This window comes from Molothrus aeneus, chromosome 1 (genome assembly GCF_037042795.1).
Source record: "Molothrus aeneus isolate 106 chromosome 1, BPBGC_Maene_1.0, whole genome shotgun sequence".
Taxonomy (NCBI): Eukaryota; Metazoa; Chordata; class Aves; order Passeriformes; family Icteridae; genus Molothrus; species Molothrus aeneus.
Window position 1 is genome coordinate 49,926,652 of NC_089646.1, and position 19,938 is coordinate 49,946,589.

Consider the following 19,938-nt stretch of genomic DNA (forward strand, 5'->3'; position numbering starts at 1 on the left):
TGCCTGGGTATTGTTGTCATCTTGTCAGGCATAAAAGAGGAATTTTGCTTGTGGTTATTTCAGTTCTTTTCACTCAAAGCTGTAACATGGTAGCTAATGCCATCTTAGTGGCTTGTCCATGAGCCCCTGCCTTCTTCATAAATTTCACTTTTTCTAAGCTTCCCTTTATATGCAGATGAGCTGTTCATCTGTGGCCAGACAGGCAGAGAACTCCTACAGCAATTATAGCAGAAAAAACACCAGTACTTTTTTTTTTTTGAGAAGATGGCAGACATTTTAACTTACAAACTTTATTTGAAGATCATAAATCATGCTCTGCGTACCTCTCTTTATCTTTGAGGATGCCATATTCACATTTGGAACAACAGCTAGTATTTTGTTCACCATTAATGAAGTTAGGGCCCTCCTGCCTTTATCTTTTGCAAAACTTGTGCAATTGTACTTCAAGCATATTACTATAGGGTCAAAACACATTTTACAGTCTTAATAGTGTTCTGTCTTAATAGTTTTTTCTCCAGACATAACACTTTAATGAAATTAATAGTAATAATGAAATCCTAAAATTATGTAAGTGTTCTGTGAATTGTTAAATATGAAGGGAATTTTTTGAGAGTAGAGAGGGGCCCTCATCAGTATGTATCACTATCTGAAGGGAGGGTGTCAAGAGGACAGAGCCAGGCTCTTGGTGGTGCCAAGCAAAAGGATGAAAAAGGCAATGGGCAGAAATGGGTGCACAGCAAGTTCCACCTAAATGAGAAAGAACTTCTTTACTGCGTGGGTGACCGAGCACTGGAACAGATTGCCCACAGAGGTTGTGGAAGTCTCCCTCACTGGGGATATTCAGGAACCATCCGGATGCAATCCTGTGCCATGTGCTCCAGGGTGTCCATGCCTGAGTAGGGAGGTTGGACCGGCTGACTCAGTGTGATTCCTTCCAACCTGACCCTCGTGTTCCCCGAGGATCCCTTCCAACTCAGAATATTCAGTGATTCTCTGGGGTTTGGCTGTTTTTCTGGGTGTTCTGTTTTTCTCGGTGTTCTCTGGAAAAAGCAACCATGCAACGGTTTGGGTTGGGAAGGGGCCTTAAAGCTTATCCTCGCAACCATGGGAAGGGACACCTTGCACCGAGCCCGGATGCTCAGGGCAGTCACGGCCCCGGAGGTGGCTGGGGAGCGGTCCGGGCCGGCCGACAGCGGCCATTCGGGGCGGGCCCGGGTGCCACCGCCCCTTCCCGCTCCCGCCCCCGGGCCTGCGGCCACGGCCGCTTCCGGGGCGCGCTCCCGCCATGCCGCGGGCCCGGGGAGGAGCGCAGGTCCACTCGCTCTCGTCACGCTGACGTCACCTGGCGTGAGGAAGTGCCTCCTCATTGGCCGGGCTTCCCCCTCACCCCTCCGCGCCTGCCCCCGATTGGCCCTGCCGGCGGGGCCCAGCCAATCGGCGGCGCCGATGGCGGGCAGGCACCGCCCCGGCAGGCGCTCGGGGGTGGAAGCCGCCGCCATGTTGTCGTGAGCAGCGGCGGCGGCGGCGCTGCGGGACGCGCCGGAGCGGCGGGCGCGGGCCCCCGGGGCGGCCGTGACCTCCGGCGGCGGCGGCGGCTCCTCCCCGGCGGGCGCCCGCGGTGCTGCTGTTGCTGCCGCCGCAGCCTCCCCCCTGCGAATGATGCGGCGGGAGGCGCCGCTGGGCTGGGTCGGAGCTCGGGCGGCGGCAGAAGCGGCGGCGGCGCTGGGCAGTGTCCGGTCGGAGGAGGAGGAGGAGGAGGCGGAGGCCGCCCGGTCCCCAGCGCCCCACGGCGGCCGGGCGGGCGCAGGATGCTGAGAGCGACCCCACGCCCTGGTCGCGCCGCGAGGAAAGGGCCCCCCCGGGGCTGAGCGCGGAGCCGCCCCCGTCCCCCCGCCCCGCACGTGCTTTTTCCCCGCTCTCCCCCCGTCTCCTCCAGCCTCCTCGCCCGCCCGGCACCGCCTCCCCGGCGGCGCCGGTGCCGAGCGGCTCCGCCCCGTCCGGCTCCTCCCGCGGCGGGAGCGCGGCGGGGCCGGCGGAACATGGCGTGGGTGCTGAAGATGGATGAAGTGATCGAGTCCGGGCTGGTGCACGACTTCGACGCCAGCCTCTCGGGCATCGGGCAGGAGCTGGGAGCCGGTGCCTACAGCATGAGGTAACGCGGCCCGCAGCGCATCCCCGCCGCTGGGCGCCGGGTCCCCGCCGGCCTCCTCGGGCCGCGCAGCCCTTCCCGTCCGTGGGCAGGCTGAGGCTGCGCGGGAAGGAGCCGGAGTTTCTCCTTTCACTCTCCTTTTTTTTCTTTTTTCTTTTTTTTTTTTTTTTTTTTTTTTTTTTTTTTTTTTTTTTTTAATTCCTTAGGCTTTTCCCGAGGCGTGGGCACGTGCCGGAGGGGCTCCAGCCCTGCCCTCCCGTGCCGCTGGCAGGTGGCCGCTCGGGAAGGGCGGGCAGCTGCCTGCGCCGGGGTGCTGCTCCCTTTATATGCCATATCCCTGCCCTAAAACTGATATTTCGCTGTCCCTTCGGGGTGTAACCGAACCCTACCTTCCAAACTATGGTCGTCTTACACTCGGCAAATGTAGTTCTGTCGTGATAAACAATAGGTGTTTCCTGCCAGGTTTAAAAATGTTCTTTCTCGACCAGGTAAACGTTGTCGTTAATAGAGTGGTAGTATGGTTGTACTTTATTCAGTACTTATTCTGTATTTCTGTGTAGTGGTGGGGCTTTTTCTGTGTAGTGTGTCTTTAATGATGGGGTTTTTTCCCTTGCCGTGTAGGTCTCTGTTCGTAGTCAACTTGGCGGTTTCCTTACCTTTTGATTGTTTTCCAGGTTTTACAAAGTTAGTGTTTAAGTAGCGTTTGGATGTACCTTTTCGAAACTTAAGTTAAAACTGTACTTGTTTGAGTAAATTTTAGCTTGCTCATGGGCAGAATGTGTGGATTCCTGCGTGACGACTTAGTGTGAAAAAGAGAAACTGTTTTGGAGGCAACGACAGACATTTTAAGTCCAAGGTTTTCGACAGGGTTTGTCGGTGTTAAAGGATTTTGTCTGGAGAAGTAAAACACTTGCATTTGATAGTTTTGATGGCCTAGGCTGTATAAAAGGCACGTTCTCTCTCAGGGGAAACTGGAGCTTGCAGGTGACCACAAGCTTCATCTATTATGTATGCTTTAAGGCAGTACATCCCAGGTAAAATGGAAGTGTTTGGAAGTTTTGGAAGTGCAGTGTCTTTGCTGGAAGTTACGGAAAAGGGCTTCTGCTGGACAGAAATGAAGACGTTTTGATAGTATTTGGTATTGTGAGTTCAGTGGATTTATGGTGGGACATGTATTTGATGGGGGTTTTGTTCTGTGTGGGGTTTGGATTGTGTTTTGGTTGGTTGGTTTGTTTTTTGTTGTTTTATTTTGGGGTTTTTTTTTAATTAAAAATAACATTGAGAACTTGCCAGTTCAGAGAACGAAGTGATTCATTTCTCTTGATGAGAATATTCCTGATTTTATATTCAGCTTGTCTGGATTTTATCCCACTTCTGTCCTGTTTCTGTCTCTGCAAACCTTCAGACATTCATCCCATGAAGTGGTGTGCCAGTTTTTGTGGGCAGCTGTGTGGTTGTTGCCTGGGTGGGTTCTAAGTGCAGACATCAATGGAAAATGAATGTGCTCATGTTCAAGAGCTGCTCTTCTCTATCTTGATTCAGTTCTTTCTAGGATCTCTTATGATTAAAAGTTCTGCATTTTGACTGTTAGGTTTTTTATATTTTCCTGTGTATTCCTAACTTCATTTCTCATCCCAGTAATGCACCTACTTCAGTTTCTAGGAACTGTAAGAATTATTATTCTTATTGTTGTGGGATAGTTTGTTTTTTTCTGGTCATATCATCCTGTTGTGGTGGCTGGCTTTTTGTTACATATACCTGCCTATTTGGACATTTACCACAGAAAGAGTTGTAGCAATTAAAAACAGCACTTCAAAAGTAGTATTTTATAAGCTAAGCTATATATTAGTCTTGAATCTTGTTATGCACTTCGTCTGCAGAGTATTTTTGGAAAACATATGGAGTAGTAGTAGTATTCGTAGCTACAGTCACAGACCCTATAGTTAAAGGGGTCACCTAATTGCCATCAGTGTTTGTTGGATTCAGAGTGATTCTCAGCACGTATGTAAGTTATTCTATGTATTGGTTAGATTTCTACTTCAGAGAAATTATGGCCTGTCAAGCGATGTGAGAGCAGAAAACCAAGAGAAGTGGCAAAGCATGAACAGGAAGGATACTGCTCTGTCACTGTTCATTGTGCCACTAGAAGTTAATTACTTGTCACTTTCTAACAAAGCAAAAGAAGAAAACTAAATATTGCCTAGAGGAGAATCCTCGTTGAACTCCTCAAGGTATATGCCCCCTTGATTTTCTTAGAAGATCTGCATGTAATCTCTTTAACTGTTGGGGGTGTATATAAAGGAGTTGATACTTCCTGGAGTTGATGATAAGTCAGAGCCCTTAGATAGAATTTATGGCGTTACTCCTGTGTTTATTCTTCCCGATAAAGTTGCACATGTTCATTGATCATCAGTCCATTTTAGGACTTTTGTTAAAAGGCAGCTAAGTGCCTCCTGAATTTCCCTTCAGATTCACACAGTTTTAGATACTTTCTGAAATTTCTTTATAAAGTCTCAATACCCATTTTTTTCTGGTAGCACCTTCTCATGCAAAAAGAAACTACCTGTAATCACAAAATTAAATTAAATTTGTAGTAACAGTTGTCAGATGTGTCAACACCTGCACCAAAACCCATATAAAAACATTGTACCCTTCAGTGATACTGAGTTTTGAGTTAATTTAAGGAAGTTAATGTTTGTTTCTGTTGATAATGGTATCTCTCATGTTTTCTTATGAATCCCTCATAATATCCATTGTAACACAGAAGTAGTTGTGTATGTTTGAGGATCACTCATGGTTGCTATGAACTATAAAAAAATGGAGGCTGTTTAAAGACAAGTTTCAAAGAACTGCCTGTCATCTTTCTACCAGAATTCCATTTTTTATCAGTGAATTATTTGATTATTAAACCACTATACATTGAGTTAATTGACCATTAATAGACAGAAAAATACCTTAATGACTAAATTTTTACGGGTAATTTGAAAGCTTAGTATATGGATTTATTCAAATGTTTGCAATTCCAGTGGTGTTTGTCATGCTACAATTCAACCCTGTCATGGGGAACTTGAAAATTATTTCAAGAGTAGCTGTTTTAGTACATATTTGTAGGTTAAAACCTGAAGTTCATCAAACTAAGTAAAAAAGAATGACTTCTGGTTCTGAAATGGAAAAGTCTCTACAAAAGGCTGTATGAAAATACATGCAGGCAGTCCTCCATTTTTGGAGAATCAAGTCAGTTTGCCTGTGCTGCATCTCCCAAACACTTAAGTGTCTTTGGAGCAGCTGTCTGCTGCCTTGGTTGAAAAGAGGGAAAGCCTGATGCAGTCTTCAGTCTTGTCTCCTCACTGTGGTGTGGAGAGCCTTGGCTGGTGAGGGCACTTTGTGTACCAACCTCTCCAGCACAGTTCAGGCTGAAGGAACTCTGAGATGGTCAGTTAGGAAACGTTTTCTGACAACTTAAAGCTCTCTTTTCAGGAGGAGAAAGGGAGAGTGTTCTCTTCTAACAGCTTTTGGGTCCCTGACAGCCTTTTTGGCTTCTGATAAACATGATTGACAGTTACTGCCTTAACTAAATAATTGCTGGGCAAAACCAAAAAAGAGTTCTCATTCAGGCCCTGGTTTTGGCTGCTGTTACATTATGACAGACAAATAGCTGTTTGTGTTTCCCCTAATATCTCCCACTCTAAAGTGTGTCCACTCTACTGCTGGTTATATTGGATTTTTGAAAGAGGAATCTTTGCTGATGCTATCTTGGTTTTTTTTTCTTTTCTGCTTTTTTAGATGTACAAAGTATTTTCTGCAGAATACATTATAAAGCTTCTCTTTTGGTTTGTTCTATTTTTTTATGCATTGCACTATAGAAAAAAAAATCACTCACATATACACTCTAAAATAAAATGTCAAGTACTTATTAGAATTGGAGCTCGAGTCTTCTTGCAAGCACACAAATAAGTAAAAACCTGTGAGGAAATAGGCATTTGAAGGAAAAGTGTGTCCATAAACCTAAGCTTCCTTGTCCTTTTACCACAGAGAAAACATGTTGAAAGATAAACCTCATGTTCTAGATCATTGACATTGACTGGATTTGAGTTTTTTTGTTGTTTTCTTCCAACTTGAGTGTGTGAATACGTTACAAAAAGTCAGGGGGCAGTTTAATTTTTAAGGAAAATACTTCAAAGCGCAGAACTGTCTTGTTTGTTCCTCTGTCACCTCTGATGTTGGATGGACATAGCAGATTGAGAGCAGGGCAGCAGGTCTGCCTTCATGTGCTCTTCTCCATGTAGGAGCCATCTGTACTGGAGCCTGCTGCAAGTGAGAGCAGCTGCCTGACCTCCTTGTGTTGGAGTGGATTTGTCATGGTGAAAATTCTTCTTTTCCTTGGTAGGAAGGGCACAGGCGTTGTTGTTGGCATTTTCTTCTTTCTTTGATTGGTGGTTTTTTTGTATTTTGTGCCAGACTCCCCTTAAATTGAAGCCTTTCTCTATCTGAGTTTCTGTGTGATGGTCTGTGGGATTCCCAGGAACAGCATTCCATTTGCACCTGTTTCTCGTGTGTTGGATTTCTTGGACAGCTGCTGCAGAGAAGGTTGTTTCCCAGAAGTTAATTCCAGGGGTCTTTTCCCCCCCATCAAACTTGCTTTTGTGGACATAAGGAGTGTTAGGAAGTACCAGGTCTCCCATTGCCTTACATTTTCCTATGGCTTGCTCATACCTCTGAACACTTCAGAGCTTGGCCTAGAGATCATAACTCTTAATTCAAAGACTGCTTGAGAAAAATTTTTCCTAAAGGTATTTGTCCTCGTAAAAAACATGCTTTAAAGTTTCAAAAGGCCTGTTCAAAAGGCCTTGGGATGCCTTAGTACTCACACCCAAAGGTATACATACGATCCAGAAGATAGATAAGGCAGATGATTGATGGAACATCAGTTTGAATTTTGCTGACAGAGTAGTTCCTGTTCTTGTAAGGACAGGAAGTTCTTAATTTATTTTTTGACCCTATTATTATTATTATGGAGGGGCTTTTTTTAAAATGCTTGGGACAATGTGTGGAAAGAAGGTTTTAAATTTTTAAGGAAGGTGATTTTGAAGGTTTACAGACACATTTCACAAGCATGGGGGGATAAATTACATTTTTCTTGGTCTTTTGAATTATATTCATCTAGGGTACATGACATAGGACAGCTTCTCACATGAGGTGCATCCCACTGGATGCTTTCGTTCAAGTGGTAACATTCACCTTACTTCCTCTTCTAAGCCTTCCTGCTTTTGTATGATGATGTTTCATGTAGGCACCTCTGTAGCATAAATAGCTAAGACTCAATGCCTTTCATTTGAATACTTTAGATAACATGCTGAGGAACTGAGATAAGACTCTTCTTACTAGAGCTAGTAGTTTCAAAACTTGGTCTCGGAATTCCATCAGGAGAGTAAATCCTGCTAGATGGACTTTCTCAAATGATATCAGAAAATATAACAAAAGATGCTACTTGTCCTTCCAAAGATTACTGCTCACCCATACATCCGCTTGCTTGTAGTTCTAAAGTTCACTTAAATGAGACAATGAAGTAAATGCATCTTTACTTCACAAGATCAAAAGTTAATAATGACAAAAAAAGGAACAGAATCAGTCTCTTCAAGCTCTCTGTTCTCCTGTAGTCTGAAATAATTGCAACAGTAGCTATTTTGGAACACTTGACTTTTCCTCCATGTGGGCTGCTCTGCCAGTGGGCACAACAGTTTAGGTAAGAACTTTAAGTTTAGGTTCTTTGCTGTGTGAAATAACTTTAACAAAGCTGGCACTACAGTCCCTGTCTCTAATCTGTACTGGCCCAACAAAACCAAGATTTCACCAGGTGAGTAGGAAAATGACTGAAGGATGCCTACATAAGTGTATGTGAGCATGGAGGCTGCCAGGGCTTGACTGTGGGCAGATGATTTGTTCTGCTGGGACATTGGCTCATAAATGCAGAAATTGTAATGGGGGTCTGAGAGGAAAAAGGCTGGAGCTGACAAGGTTGATCTGTTCTCTGTATTGTGTTTGTTTGTTCATGGGATTTCTTTATGGGTTAGGGTTTTTTTGATTGTTTGATTTTTGTTGTTGTTGGGTGTTAAAATAGAATGAGTATAAGATTAAAGGTGGTAAAAAGACTGATTTAGCATCTCCATAGTTTCTGGTAATGTGATTGATGCAATAGCATATATTATATGCAGTTTTTCATCTTTAGCTTCAGTAAAGAGTACTATTAAAAATATTAAGTTTCTGTTTCCTATCCTGTTTCCCATTGTAAGCAGTCTTTGCATCTTTTCTTCACCTGTGCTGCAATGAATTTTTATTTGTAGAAATAAAAATTTTATTTGTTTGTTGCTGTGAAATTTAGCTAGTCCCTGATCCTTAAACTGATCCTACAGGTCTTAATTTGAAATACGTTATTGACTGTTTTAATTGCAGCTTTAATCTGTTTTTAGATGGGGAAAAGAGTGTATGTTGAAATGCAAAAAGCATCAATATTTCATTGTTTGCAAGTGAATGAATCAAAATACTATTTAAATGATATTGATTTAAAGATGGTCTAGGAAGGAGTTTACATTGCATTGGGTTGTCTTTTCCTTTGGAATGTATTAGTACTCAGAAGAGTTTTATAGGAAAAAATTGTCTTGTGCTGTCTTACGGAATATTTTTTAGAATGATGGCATTTAAGAATGAACAGTGTGCTCTCTTTACAGCTAAATTGTAGGGTTGTAGAGCTGGATGTCTATTTTTCCTTCTTCTTCTGCAGTGGCAGTTAGTCATTATGCTTTTTAAGTATTAGCAAAAGCTGGTTTAAAGCTGCCTAAATTGGTGTATTTGTAGGCTTCCAATGCCAAGTCTCTTAGCTAATTCATTAACCCCACATCACACTTTCTTAAGCCAGACCAGCTACATTATAAACTTCCAATTGTGAGTGGAAAATGAAGACTTTAAAGATATTTTTCACAAATACACAAAAGACTTCTCTTTAATCATGTGTGTTATGTGAAGGCAAGTGCTGCAGAGCTTAGTCAAGAATTACAGGTAATTTATTTGATGAGATACTTCTCATGCCTTGCTTGTTGCACTTTGACTCATGTGTGTATTTTAAACATTGCTCTTGTTTCCATGTTCTTGCCATTTTAAAGTTCCTCCTCATAATGGCACTTGTGTTTTGGGTGCTGAAGTGTGTGATGAGCATGGGTTCCTGGTGCAGCAGTCCTGTCTCGAGAGCACACTTGCTTCCCTCTGCTTGTCACTGTCAGGGCACTCACTCCCTCTTGTGTTGGGCTGCTCCTGCTGCCCTCCTGATGACATCAGGGCTTGAAGCAGCTCCTTCCTTCAGTTTTTTCTGAGTCGTCCTCAAGGACCACTCACCCATCTGTGGATTTTGCTGCCCTACTCACGGATTCTTGTCTCTGTATGAGAAAACTCTTTTAAGGGTGTCCACTCTCTGAAGTGGTTATTTCACATCTTCATTTGTAACTTAATTCTTCTCTGGGCTACAGTTTGAGGAGGTGGCATCAGAAGTAGCTAGGACACGGTTCAGTAGCCTTGTAATGCTTTTTTGGGCAGTGTACTGCCTTGTCCTGCTTACATCAGTCTTCGTAGCATCTCCTGTGGTTTCTTCCTAGTGAAAGGAAACCTGTATGGGTGTCTTTTTTTGATCTCTTCTTGGGGAGACACGGTACAGTCTCTCCAAGGCATAGACAAATTTCTTAGACTTTTTCACCCTTCATAAGTATTTTCTTGTCAATATAACATCTTCCAAGTAGCCCAGGGAGTAACATCCCTAATGGAATGTGGCACTTGCCCTGAAAAAAAGTTGGGGTGCCCCTGCACTCTGCATATCTGAGACTTAAGCAGACCAAGTCTTACATTCTAGCCTATGTGACATGCAAATATTAGGTCTAATTTCATTTTTTGAATTTATTATGATATACTTTTTTGATTCTTCAGATATGAGCTGGAATTCAAGAGCAATTAATAGCCTTTAAATAAAGCAGACTCTTGCAGAAATGATGAACAGTTATAAAACAGTTTTACTTCAAAAATTTTAGCATACAACTAACAAATAGTTGTGCAATACAGGCATTTATAACTGTTTTACAAAATATATCAAATCCATGTTTGAGATCAGCGCAAGAGATAGAAACAAGATACATGTTGGTTAAAAACTAAATTAACAGGTGAGGTGGTGTGAGATCTTAATTCACATTTGCAACATTTCTAAGGAAAGTTGCATGGATATGCAGATGATGTCATCATGAACAAAAATTCAGTAAAAGAAAAGCTCCTAAAAATCTTAATTTATGCATGATTTCTGTATACAAGGAAGATTATTACTAATACAGATTATTAATTTCTGTAGAAAGCAGAAGATGTGTTTGCTGGTTGTGGTGAAGCTGTCTCTCTTACCACAGCTTGTGGACAACATGGATTGCTCTTTATTCTCTAGAAATGTAGCAAAGTTTTTCTGGTGGTTATACATTGTAGATGATAAGTGAAGCGAATCCTAGCATAAACTTTTTATAGCTTATGTTTTGTGAATATGCTGCTTGATAATTTTTGAGCTAATCAGTCTGCCAAAGCCTAAGAAAAGCTTGAGAATGCCAACAGAATTAATAGCTTAGACATAATGGTACTAAATGAAGAGAGAGATACTTTCACAGTGTAGGTAACTTACTTTGGAAAATACATTATTCCAAGAAGAAAATGAAAGCCTTGCTTTCATTTGCATGTTTATTAGGCAAGCTTGGCTGTGTGACAGGTGAAAAGTTGAGAGAACTGAATTTTTGAAGTGGAGACAGGAAACAAAGTTTAGATTTTCAAAGCATCAGCAAAATTGTTTGTCTGCTTAAGTCCCATAGTATTTTGTTTATGTAACCTAACCTAAAGTTCTGGTGGAAAATCTTTTTGATACTGCTTATATAGATTTTACTAATAAAATGAGTAACAAAATTCTATATGTATTTCACTGTGGAGTTTTTTAAGTCACAAATAACTTTTTTTCTTTAACTTCAATCAAAACAGGGCCAACAGTCTCAAAGTTGTCTGTTTTTTTTCTTTTCAGTGATGTTTTGGCGCTGCCTATTTTCAAACAGGAAGATTCCAGCCTTCCACAAGAAAATGAGACCAAACATCCACCTTTCCAGTATGTTATGTGTGCTGCAACATCTCCAGCAGTAAAATTATATGATGAAACTCTCACATATTTGAATCAAGGTTGGTATACGTGTGTGAATGCAGCTTATGGTGCAAGCCTGATACTGGAGTAGTATTTCATGTTTTGATAAGTGTGTGTCTATATCCAAAATAAATGCATGTCAGAAATGAGGTTGTGGACATTGAGGTTGTAAAGATGCCTTGCTAGTAGTCTTTTTTTGTCCAATTTGTAGGCTCACAGCTGTAGTATGATGTTACTTTCCCTTTGGATTCTGGTAGGAGTGGGGTCTTTCTTCCTTTGTTGGTTTGGTTTTGGTTTTTTTTCCTGTTGTGTGTTGCCCCTCTTCATCCCCCAATAAAATCAAGCCAACAGACCTTTTAGGAGACAAATTTCAGGCAGTAATAGCTGAAAATTCGTGACTAATTTGGCATTTCTGTTTAAATTTGATTGATAAGTTAATTGGATATATGCATAAGGTACAGACAAACAGCCCTCAAAAATCATAATAAATGTTAAAATGTCAGTCCCTGAGGTGGTGCACAGAAGGAACCACTGTAATTGCTCTCAAATTAGCTAAACATGTCTGTCCAAAACTGTATTATGTTTAAACACAATCACAAGTGCAGTTACCTTTGGAGTTTGTATACATTTACCAGAAATTAACTAGATAAATACTTCATGTGAATCAGGATGGGTTTTTTTTTCCTTTTTCCCTATGTTTTAATTTGCATGAAAATTGATTTTTTTTTTTTCCCTAGAGAGGCCACTGACTGCTGGGTAGAATAATCTGAATGTAGTCATTGCTATATGGTAAAACCTTCCTCTGAGAAGATTTACATTGATAATTACATTGGTGTCCTAAGTTTAGTCAGCTAGTATTCTGAACTCAAAATCACTTATAATTTGTTTGGATCCTATCAATGGCTGCATACCCTCCCACTTTTTCTTCCCCCTCCTCTGGCTCTAAAGCCCTATGATCTCCAATCCTTTATCTAGTTCAGCTTTCTTTGTCTCGTGGATTTTGACTCTAAATCTCAATAGACTCTGATGGAATATTTAACGTGATTAGATGTTCAGCTGAAGCTGACTCTAGAAGTTCAGATCTTGGAGCAATGATGGTTGGTTGTTCAGGGGTTTGCAGAGTTCTTACTGTGAAATCTGTTAAATGGGTCCATTGGAAACATATTGGAGTTGTGGGACAGTGTTTTGGGTTGGCTGCTGTTCAGCTAGATGTATATGGAACAGCAGAAGTGGTATGGAAGAGAATTGCTTTTAAAAGGGAAGCATTCTTTGGGTTGGTTTACACAGTGCAGCAAAGCTTGGAGTTCTGTGAATGCATAGAACTGCTTGGGAGAGATGGGATCCAGCTTGGAAAGGGCAGTGGAGGTATTTTAGCCAGCTTGTGTCTGACCTGGTAAAGAGGGCTTTGAAATGTGAACAGTGAGGGAGGGAGTGACTGACAGCAGCACTGTGAGGGAGTGATAGCCATGGCTGATAAGCAAAGAGCGTGAAAGGGAACACAGCATCAACAAAAGGAGGCTTAAACAGGGTCATCTCCAGCATTTGGATATGAGCAAGTAAGTGCCTGTAGAGCATGATTCCAAGGAAACAGCAAAGCCCTGTGTGGTAAGTCAGCATGGTGAGGTGCCTCTGAAGTGCACACATGTCAGTAGTGCAAGCAGCATAGGAAGTAAGCACGAGGATTTAAGACATCTGTGTGATTTAGGATCACTGTGACATGGTGGGATGGCTTGCAAAGTGCCTCGTTACAGTCTGGGGAGTTTAGCTCTTAAGGAAAGGCAGAGCAAGAGGATAAGGGAGGGGAGGTTAAGCATTGTGTAGGTGAACAGCTGAAATGTCTGGGGTTCTGCCTAGGGATAGGTGATGTTCCAATTGAGAGTTATGGGTAAGGATTATAGATGGATATTATGGATTATGTCATATGGATGACATTATAGTGGGTGTCTGCTGTAGGCCACCTGACCAGGATGAACAAGTAGATGAGATGTTTTTTGAAGAGCTGGAAGTAGCCTCACATTCACAGGCCATGGTCCTTGTAGGAGAACCTCAAGCAACGTGGTGTCTCCTGCAGGGACAGCACAGCAGGGTATGAATGGAAAGTGCTGATTGACAGCTTCCTGATCCAAGTGGTAGAGGATGGCTCTGCTATACCTCATGAAACAGGGAAGGGCTCATTGGGGTTGTGAGTATCAAGGTCAGTCAGGCTTGTTTGCCTTCAAGATGGTGGACTTTATGATCCTGAGAGGAAGAAGCAAGGCAGAAGACCAAGATCACATCTTTAAACTTCAGGAGAATAGAGTTCCATGGGATAAAGCTCCAGAGGGAAGAGGGGCCCAAGATAGCTGGTTAACATTCAAGGATTAGCTCCTTCTAACTCAAGTGCAGCAAATCCCAGTGAACAGCAAGTCAGGCAAAAGTGGCAGGAGGTTTGCATGGGTAAGCAAGGGAACTCAAATACAAAAGATAGGCATACAGAACATGGAAGCAGGGACAGGTAACCTGAGAGGAGTACAGAGATGCTGTCCATGCCTGCAGGGGTGCAATGAGAAAAGCCAAAGGCCAGCTGGAACTGAATCTGGTGAGGAGTGTCAAAAGCAAGGTGGTCTTGTGTAAGTACATAAATAGCAAGAGGAAGACAATTGAAGTGGGCCCCCTGGTGAACAGGACATTGGCCATGGTGACATGGGCCACTGAAAAGGCTGAAGTACTGAATGCCTTCTTGGGCTCAGTCTTTTCTGGTATCACTGGTCTTTAGCAATCCCAGGCCTTAGAGATGAGGGGAAAGTCTGAAGCAAAGAATATGTACCCTTGGTGAAAGAAGAACATCAGGAAATACTTAAGCAAACTGAACAGACATAAATCCACCAGTCCTGATGGGAAGCACCCACAAGTGCTGAGGGCAGTGGCCTGTGTCACTGTGAGGCCACCATTAATAGTCTTTGAATGATCTTGGTGACTAGGAGAGGTGCTAGAGACTACATCAAAGCTAATGTTGCTCTGATCTTCAGAAAGGAGGACCCAGCAAACTACAGGCTTCCTGGGAAGGTGATGGGGAAGTGTTTCCTGGTAACCATTTCCTGGTACATAAAGTTCAAGATCATCAGGAGTAGTCAGCACAGATTTCCCAAGGGGGTGTCATGCTTGACCAGCTTGATAAACATCTGTGATGAACTGGGTGGCTTGGTAGACAAGGAGAGGGTAGTAGATATTGTTTACAAGTGATTTCCTTCAGTAAAGCTTTTGCTGGTTTCTCCCATGAGAGCTATACCAAGAAGCTTACGAGGTATGGTCTCAATGATCATCTTTGAGACACTCAGAACCAGCCAGGCTTAGTGCTGGGCACTTGGCTGTAGGTGGCCTTGCCTTGAGCAGGGGAATTGCCAAAGATGACCTCCAGAAGTCCCTTCTAAAATTGAACATTCTGGGATTTTTGTGAATGAAGCTGCCACAGGTTCAGTGTGAATTTAGTTCACACTGGATTCACTTACTGTCCATAGCTGTGTCACCTTGCTCCTCTGGCTGTTCTCCAGGAAAGAACAGAGAAAGTAAGTGTATGTAGGGATGACAAAAGTGAGTGCTGTGGTGCTTTTTACACTTTCAGAGCAGCTACATGTCCAAAACTGAATGTATCTATTCCCCTGTCTTGAAAATTCTCAGAGCTGTTTTTACATTTTCAAGTCCCGTATTCTTTCTTTTTTACCTTTATCAAATCTACTGTTTATTTTGTATCTATGAAAGGCTGGCCATACTTATTGAAGAAATAATCAGAATTTTTTTCTTCACCCACTTCCCTACCCCTCCAAAAATGTTGAGAGAGGACAGAGAAATATTTGAGAAAGTTTATTAATATTGCCAGGTCCAAGAAATGCTGACTTTAAATATAGTTGAACTTACATGTTATAGCTGTGTGAGTAGAAAAACAATGGTAATTGAACGAATCACACTAACAGGAAAAGTTTCCTCCTGTTGAATACAGGAGGAGGAATTATATATTATTTACTCAGCTGTACCATGTGAACATATGTTTCATATGAATTTATGTAATCGATGACTGTATCAATGTTCACATGCTGCTTGGGTAAGGAAAGCATGTACATGTGTAGAGTATATACATAAATATGCTTATTGTGTTTGAGCAAAAAAAACCCCTGAAATGGTCCATAGTTGGAAGTAACATCAGTCTGTGAAAAGTGAAAGGGGATGAAGAAGTTATTTGCTCATTCACAGGGTTATTGCCTTGTGGGGCATGTCAGAATGTCTTAAATGTGTTATACGTTGGGCCATAAAGGTAGCCTGAAGGGCAGTGTAGGTGATGATTTTCCTGCATTTCATCTTAGTGAAGGTGTTGAAATTTATTTGGTCCCATGTTTTAGTTAGGGAAGCATGATTTTGCAAAGGAATATGTGCTGCTCACTCTGGAAAGAGAAAAATCCTTGTAATTAAATAAATTGCTACAAGCTTTACTTTTGAAGCACAACAGTTTATCATATTCACTGGAAAGATAGGTTTGCTTATACTGTTGATAAAAATGGTAACTGTCTCTTTTAAAGGTCTATTTCGGAAATCATACAGAGCATAAAATGTGTACATAGGCAACATAAAATCATACAAAGGCAACAGGTATATGGGCAAAATTAAACATGGGAGAATAGTACGTATGTTTTGGAGAAAGTATGAAAACTCTGCAAGTTTGTTTTGGAAGACCAGTTAATGGTTCTCAGTATGTTGCCATTTGGCATTTTTAAAAAAGAAGGAATTCAGCCTTGAAATGTTTTGTTTTCAGAAAAAAAAATAGAGAAGCAAGTAGTTACACTTGATACAAAATTAAATAATTAAACTTCGAAAATATCTGTGGTTTTAAGGGGACCAAAGAGTGTCACTTTGTTTTGTTAATTTCCCTGGTGTGAAGTGCATGTTGCTATCTGGATCTCTCAAACTCAAGTTTCAGGTACTGGTATCCTCGTGTACTGTGAACCAAAAGCTAATCTAAATGCATTAAACACAAAATAACCTTGTGCTCTTGCTCTTTTACCCATGCAATTTTTTTCTCTTTAAAGGTCAGTCCTATGAGATCCGGATGCTAGATAATCGGAAAGCTGGAGACATACCAGAGATCAATGGAAAACTGGTGAAGGTGAATTTAAGTTCACTAGATAGTGTTACTAACAAACCAAAGACTGTATATTCTATGGAATTATTTTTTCCTGCTGTCACTAGGTATTGGTCAGAATATGTGGACCAGTGATGTTTAAAATAAAAACATATGGATATAAGTACTCAATGCACACTTGTGTGCACTGCAGACCTAAGTATTTATGCAAAGCTTAAGATAGTTGTCTGTAGATTTTGTATCCAATGTCTTCTGAGCCATGACATTGTCCACTTCAAGTGATCAGGAGAGGTGAGAGGAAGGTAGAGGATCATTTAGATAAAAGTGGAGGTATTGTGATCATGTTTCTTAAGTGTTACAGAAAGCACATGGAGCCAGCCTGTGGGTTTTGCAGGAGTGGGCTGTTGGAGATACATCCATAGGTGAATGGACCTCTAATTTTGCTGCTTTGTTGAGCAGTTTGTTCCACAGCTGAGCCCCTCTCCTCAGTTCCAGATTTGTCTCCTTGTGCTTCAATGTTAGTAGAAGGTCCTGTTGATCTGAGGTATTTTATGAAATATGAAAATGAGGCAAACTGAAAAATAAACCTATTTGGAGCACAGATGATTAAAAGAGCTGATGGAGGGCTTTGGATTTTTCTTCTAAGCACTTGATAATTATTGATTTTATTGAATTATCAAAAAAAATCTTATTTGGGTATTAGGAAAGAAGGGAAAAATTTCAATTAAAGTCACTTTGAAAGTGGTGCTGATAAATGCACCGGAACAGTGTGCCTGTGGGAGGCTAAATCTTTACCCACCAGCTTTGGGCTGTGTAATTTGTGAACTTTGGCTTGCTTGTATAGTCCTAGGCCTTGTTCTTATTGTCTGTGGGATGCTTGTTTAGAGACCATTTCACGAAGAGTTAAGCACGAGCATAAAAGTGGGATTTGAGAGTTCTGTAATTAAACTTTTTGCATCCTGGCATGGTGACTTGCTGTAATAAGAACTGTTTTGCCCCCTTAGCTGCTATTTCCTTGTAGCCTTGGGTGTCTCTCTTCTGTAATTTTCTAGCTTTGTTGTGTGGGTGATGACTCATTTGGTTGGTACAATAGGGCAAAGCAGCGTAAAAGTTTAGAAAAGTCAGTTTTACCATAGCAAGGTATTGGAATGCTGCATCAATGAATTTTCCATTTTGGACAATTAAATATTGGAATCCTAGTGTTTTACCAAAGAAATAATTTCATGGAGGTGAAGGTGGCTACAGATATTTCCAAGTTCCAAATGTGCTGGTTTGCAGTGCAGAAGGAATGGTTCCTTTGTGTGTGTGTGTACATGCACACACATTTGCTTTCCATTATCTTTGAAATAAACCCAAGGAAGTGCAATTCATCTTGAAGAGGTGCTCCATTTAAAAGTTCTTGGGTTTTGTGGACACTTTAAGCTGCTGTTAATACAAGGAAGACTGTAGAATAATGGAAAAAAAAATATGCTAATCTGTCTACATTCTCTTTGTTGGGTAACAGTCAATGTATACAGTATTTTTCCAGCCTCTTTGTAATAAATTGCTTTATATGTGCATTCATTTAGCAGTAACAAAACTGCCCGCAAAAACAGGTATTGTTAGAGAATTGCTTCTAGCTGAACAAAATTAATCATGTTGTAGTTGTTCTGGATGAATATTTCATCTAAAGTAGTTGAGAAAGTTTGGAACTTTTTAATTCTATCAAGTAAAATCATAGATTTTTTGTAAATATCTTACAAGTACTACTAAGGGAATTTTCTGTTTTATTTCTTAAAATGTCCTGTACAAGTTCACAGAATTCTCAGTGAAAGAATGATCAAGTAATATTCACCACTTTTCTTAATAAATGAAATACTTGGTGTTTGCTGTCTAAAATAATTCGGTGTTGCCTACACAGGGTTGATACTGTGCTGCCAGTGTTGCTCCGTTCACTGTGTGTAACTCATAGTGACCTTTTGAGTATCCAATCAGATGTAATTCTCCCTTTCATTTTTACCACATCTTCAAGTATCTCCTGCTGCTCAGTTCTATTTCTGTGTTCTGGAATATTTTGGGATACTGATGCTTGTCAAATTTTTTGCTGTAAATAATGTATTTATTAGCACCGTGGCTATTTTGGGATGGTTTAGTACTTTTATCTGTAGTGACTGTGTGGCTCATCACAGGCTTGTTTTCTTCTTTGTTAGAGCATTATAAGAGTTGTGTTCCATGACAGAAGGTTGCAGTACACAGAGCACCAGCAGTTAGAGGGTTGGAAGTGGAACCGCCCTGGGGACAGACTGCTCGACCTAGGTATAATTGCTTCTCTTTGTTGCCCCTGTATGGAATTCAGTTTCCAAATTTAAATTGGTCACATTCACATTTATGCTGAGGCTGATGGAAAAGGACAGACCAGATTTCTGGATGCTGCTTTGTCATAGTGTGTGTTTTGAATTCAATGTTCTTACCACTTCTACATTCTTTTCAAAATCTAAGTGCTATAAAAGTAAGATAGCAGCTCTGCAGCCATATATATTTAATATTCTTTCTGATTTTGATTGCTGAGTGTTGCAGTGATTGGGAGAACACAGACAGAAGTAACTTTCTCTATTAGATTGTGAAAACGGTGCCAACATGATTTCTGTACTTTGTGTAACTCAGTCATTTTTGGTGCATAACCTCAGAGGTGGCAGCAGGGGAGGAGAATGAAAAAGCACCCAAAAACCTTGAGCACTTTTTATGTTGAATCTACTAAGATTCTATGTATCAGTCCTAAGAAACTGCCACCAAAGCCCACATTTTTCCATCCTACCTTGTGTATGGTGATGGTGATTATGATTATATTTATATTACAATTTATTTATAGTGTTTACTTGCTGTTTACTTTTCTGAAATGCGTGCTATTTATTTTAATAGATATTCCAATGTCTGTTGGAGTCATTGATATCAAGACAAATCCAAGCCAGCTCAACGCAGTTGAATTTTTATGGGATCCAACAAAATGTACATCTGCTTTTATTCAGGTTTGAAACTTTATTTGACTGGATGTCTGTGTTTGGTGCCTTTCAGGTCACAAACAGCAATATACTTTAACTACAAAGCTTCTTGGTTTATTATTTGTGGGATGGCCATTAAATACCAAAAAATATGGGTTCATAGGCTTATTGGAGTCCCTCGTTAGGTTTTTCTATTTAATTTCAGTTTATAGAAAAAAAAAACTTTCAAAAAACTCTTTGAAGAAAGCTGTCATAGTTAAAATATTTAGTTGTATGAAGTATAAGAATTAACTTAAATTCCTCTCAGTAGCTCTTACTACTAGTTTCAGCAGAAGCTTGGCTTAAGGATTCAAAATAAAAAGTATTGTCCTACAAGAAAAGGGTTTTAAATCAGGCACTCAAAAGATGTTTCTTACTATGTCACTAGGCTTCCTTGTAGGAATTCTATTATATGTGTATTTGATATCTTAGGGCAACTGAGCGTGCTTTCTTTGGAAATTATTTA

The 19,938-nt window shown here is 41.0% G+C and overlaps 1 protein-coding gene across 3 annotated transcripts in view; it reads left to right on the plus strand.

Annotated features, from left to right (window-relative positions):
* The first annotated feature begins 1,629 nt into the window (after window positions 1–1,629).
* UBP1 (upstream binding protein 1) overlaps window positions 1,630–19,938 on the plus strand; it is a 35,065-nt gene continuing 16,756 nt past the window's right edge. Inside the window, exons 1-5 of one of the 3 annotated variants that reach the window (XM_066557032.1) lie at window positions 1,630–2,152; window positions 11,232–11,383; window positions 16,403–16,479; window positions 18,645–18,750; window positions 19,354–19,460. In XM_066557032.1, coding sequence (XP_066413129.1) covers window positions 2,040–2,152; window positions 11,232–11,383; window positions 16,403–16,479; window positions 18,645–18,750; window positions 19,354–19,460 — 555 coding nt within the window. In that variant the 5' untranslated portion in view covers window positions 1,630–2,039. The remainder of the gene's footprint in view (window positions 2,153–11,231; window positions 11,384–16,402; window positions 16,480–18,644; window positions 18,751–19,353; window positions 19,461–19,938) is intronic. The other 2 variants (XM_066557021.1, XM_066557042.1) reach the window with 2 other exon arrangements.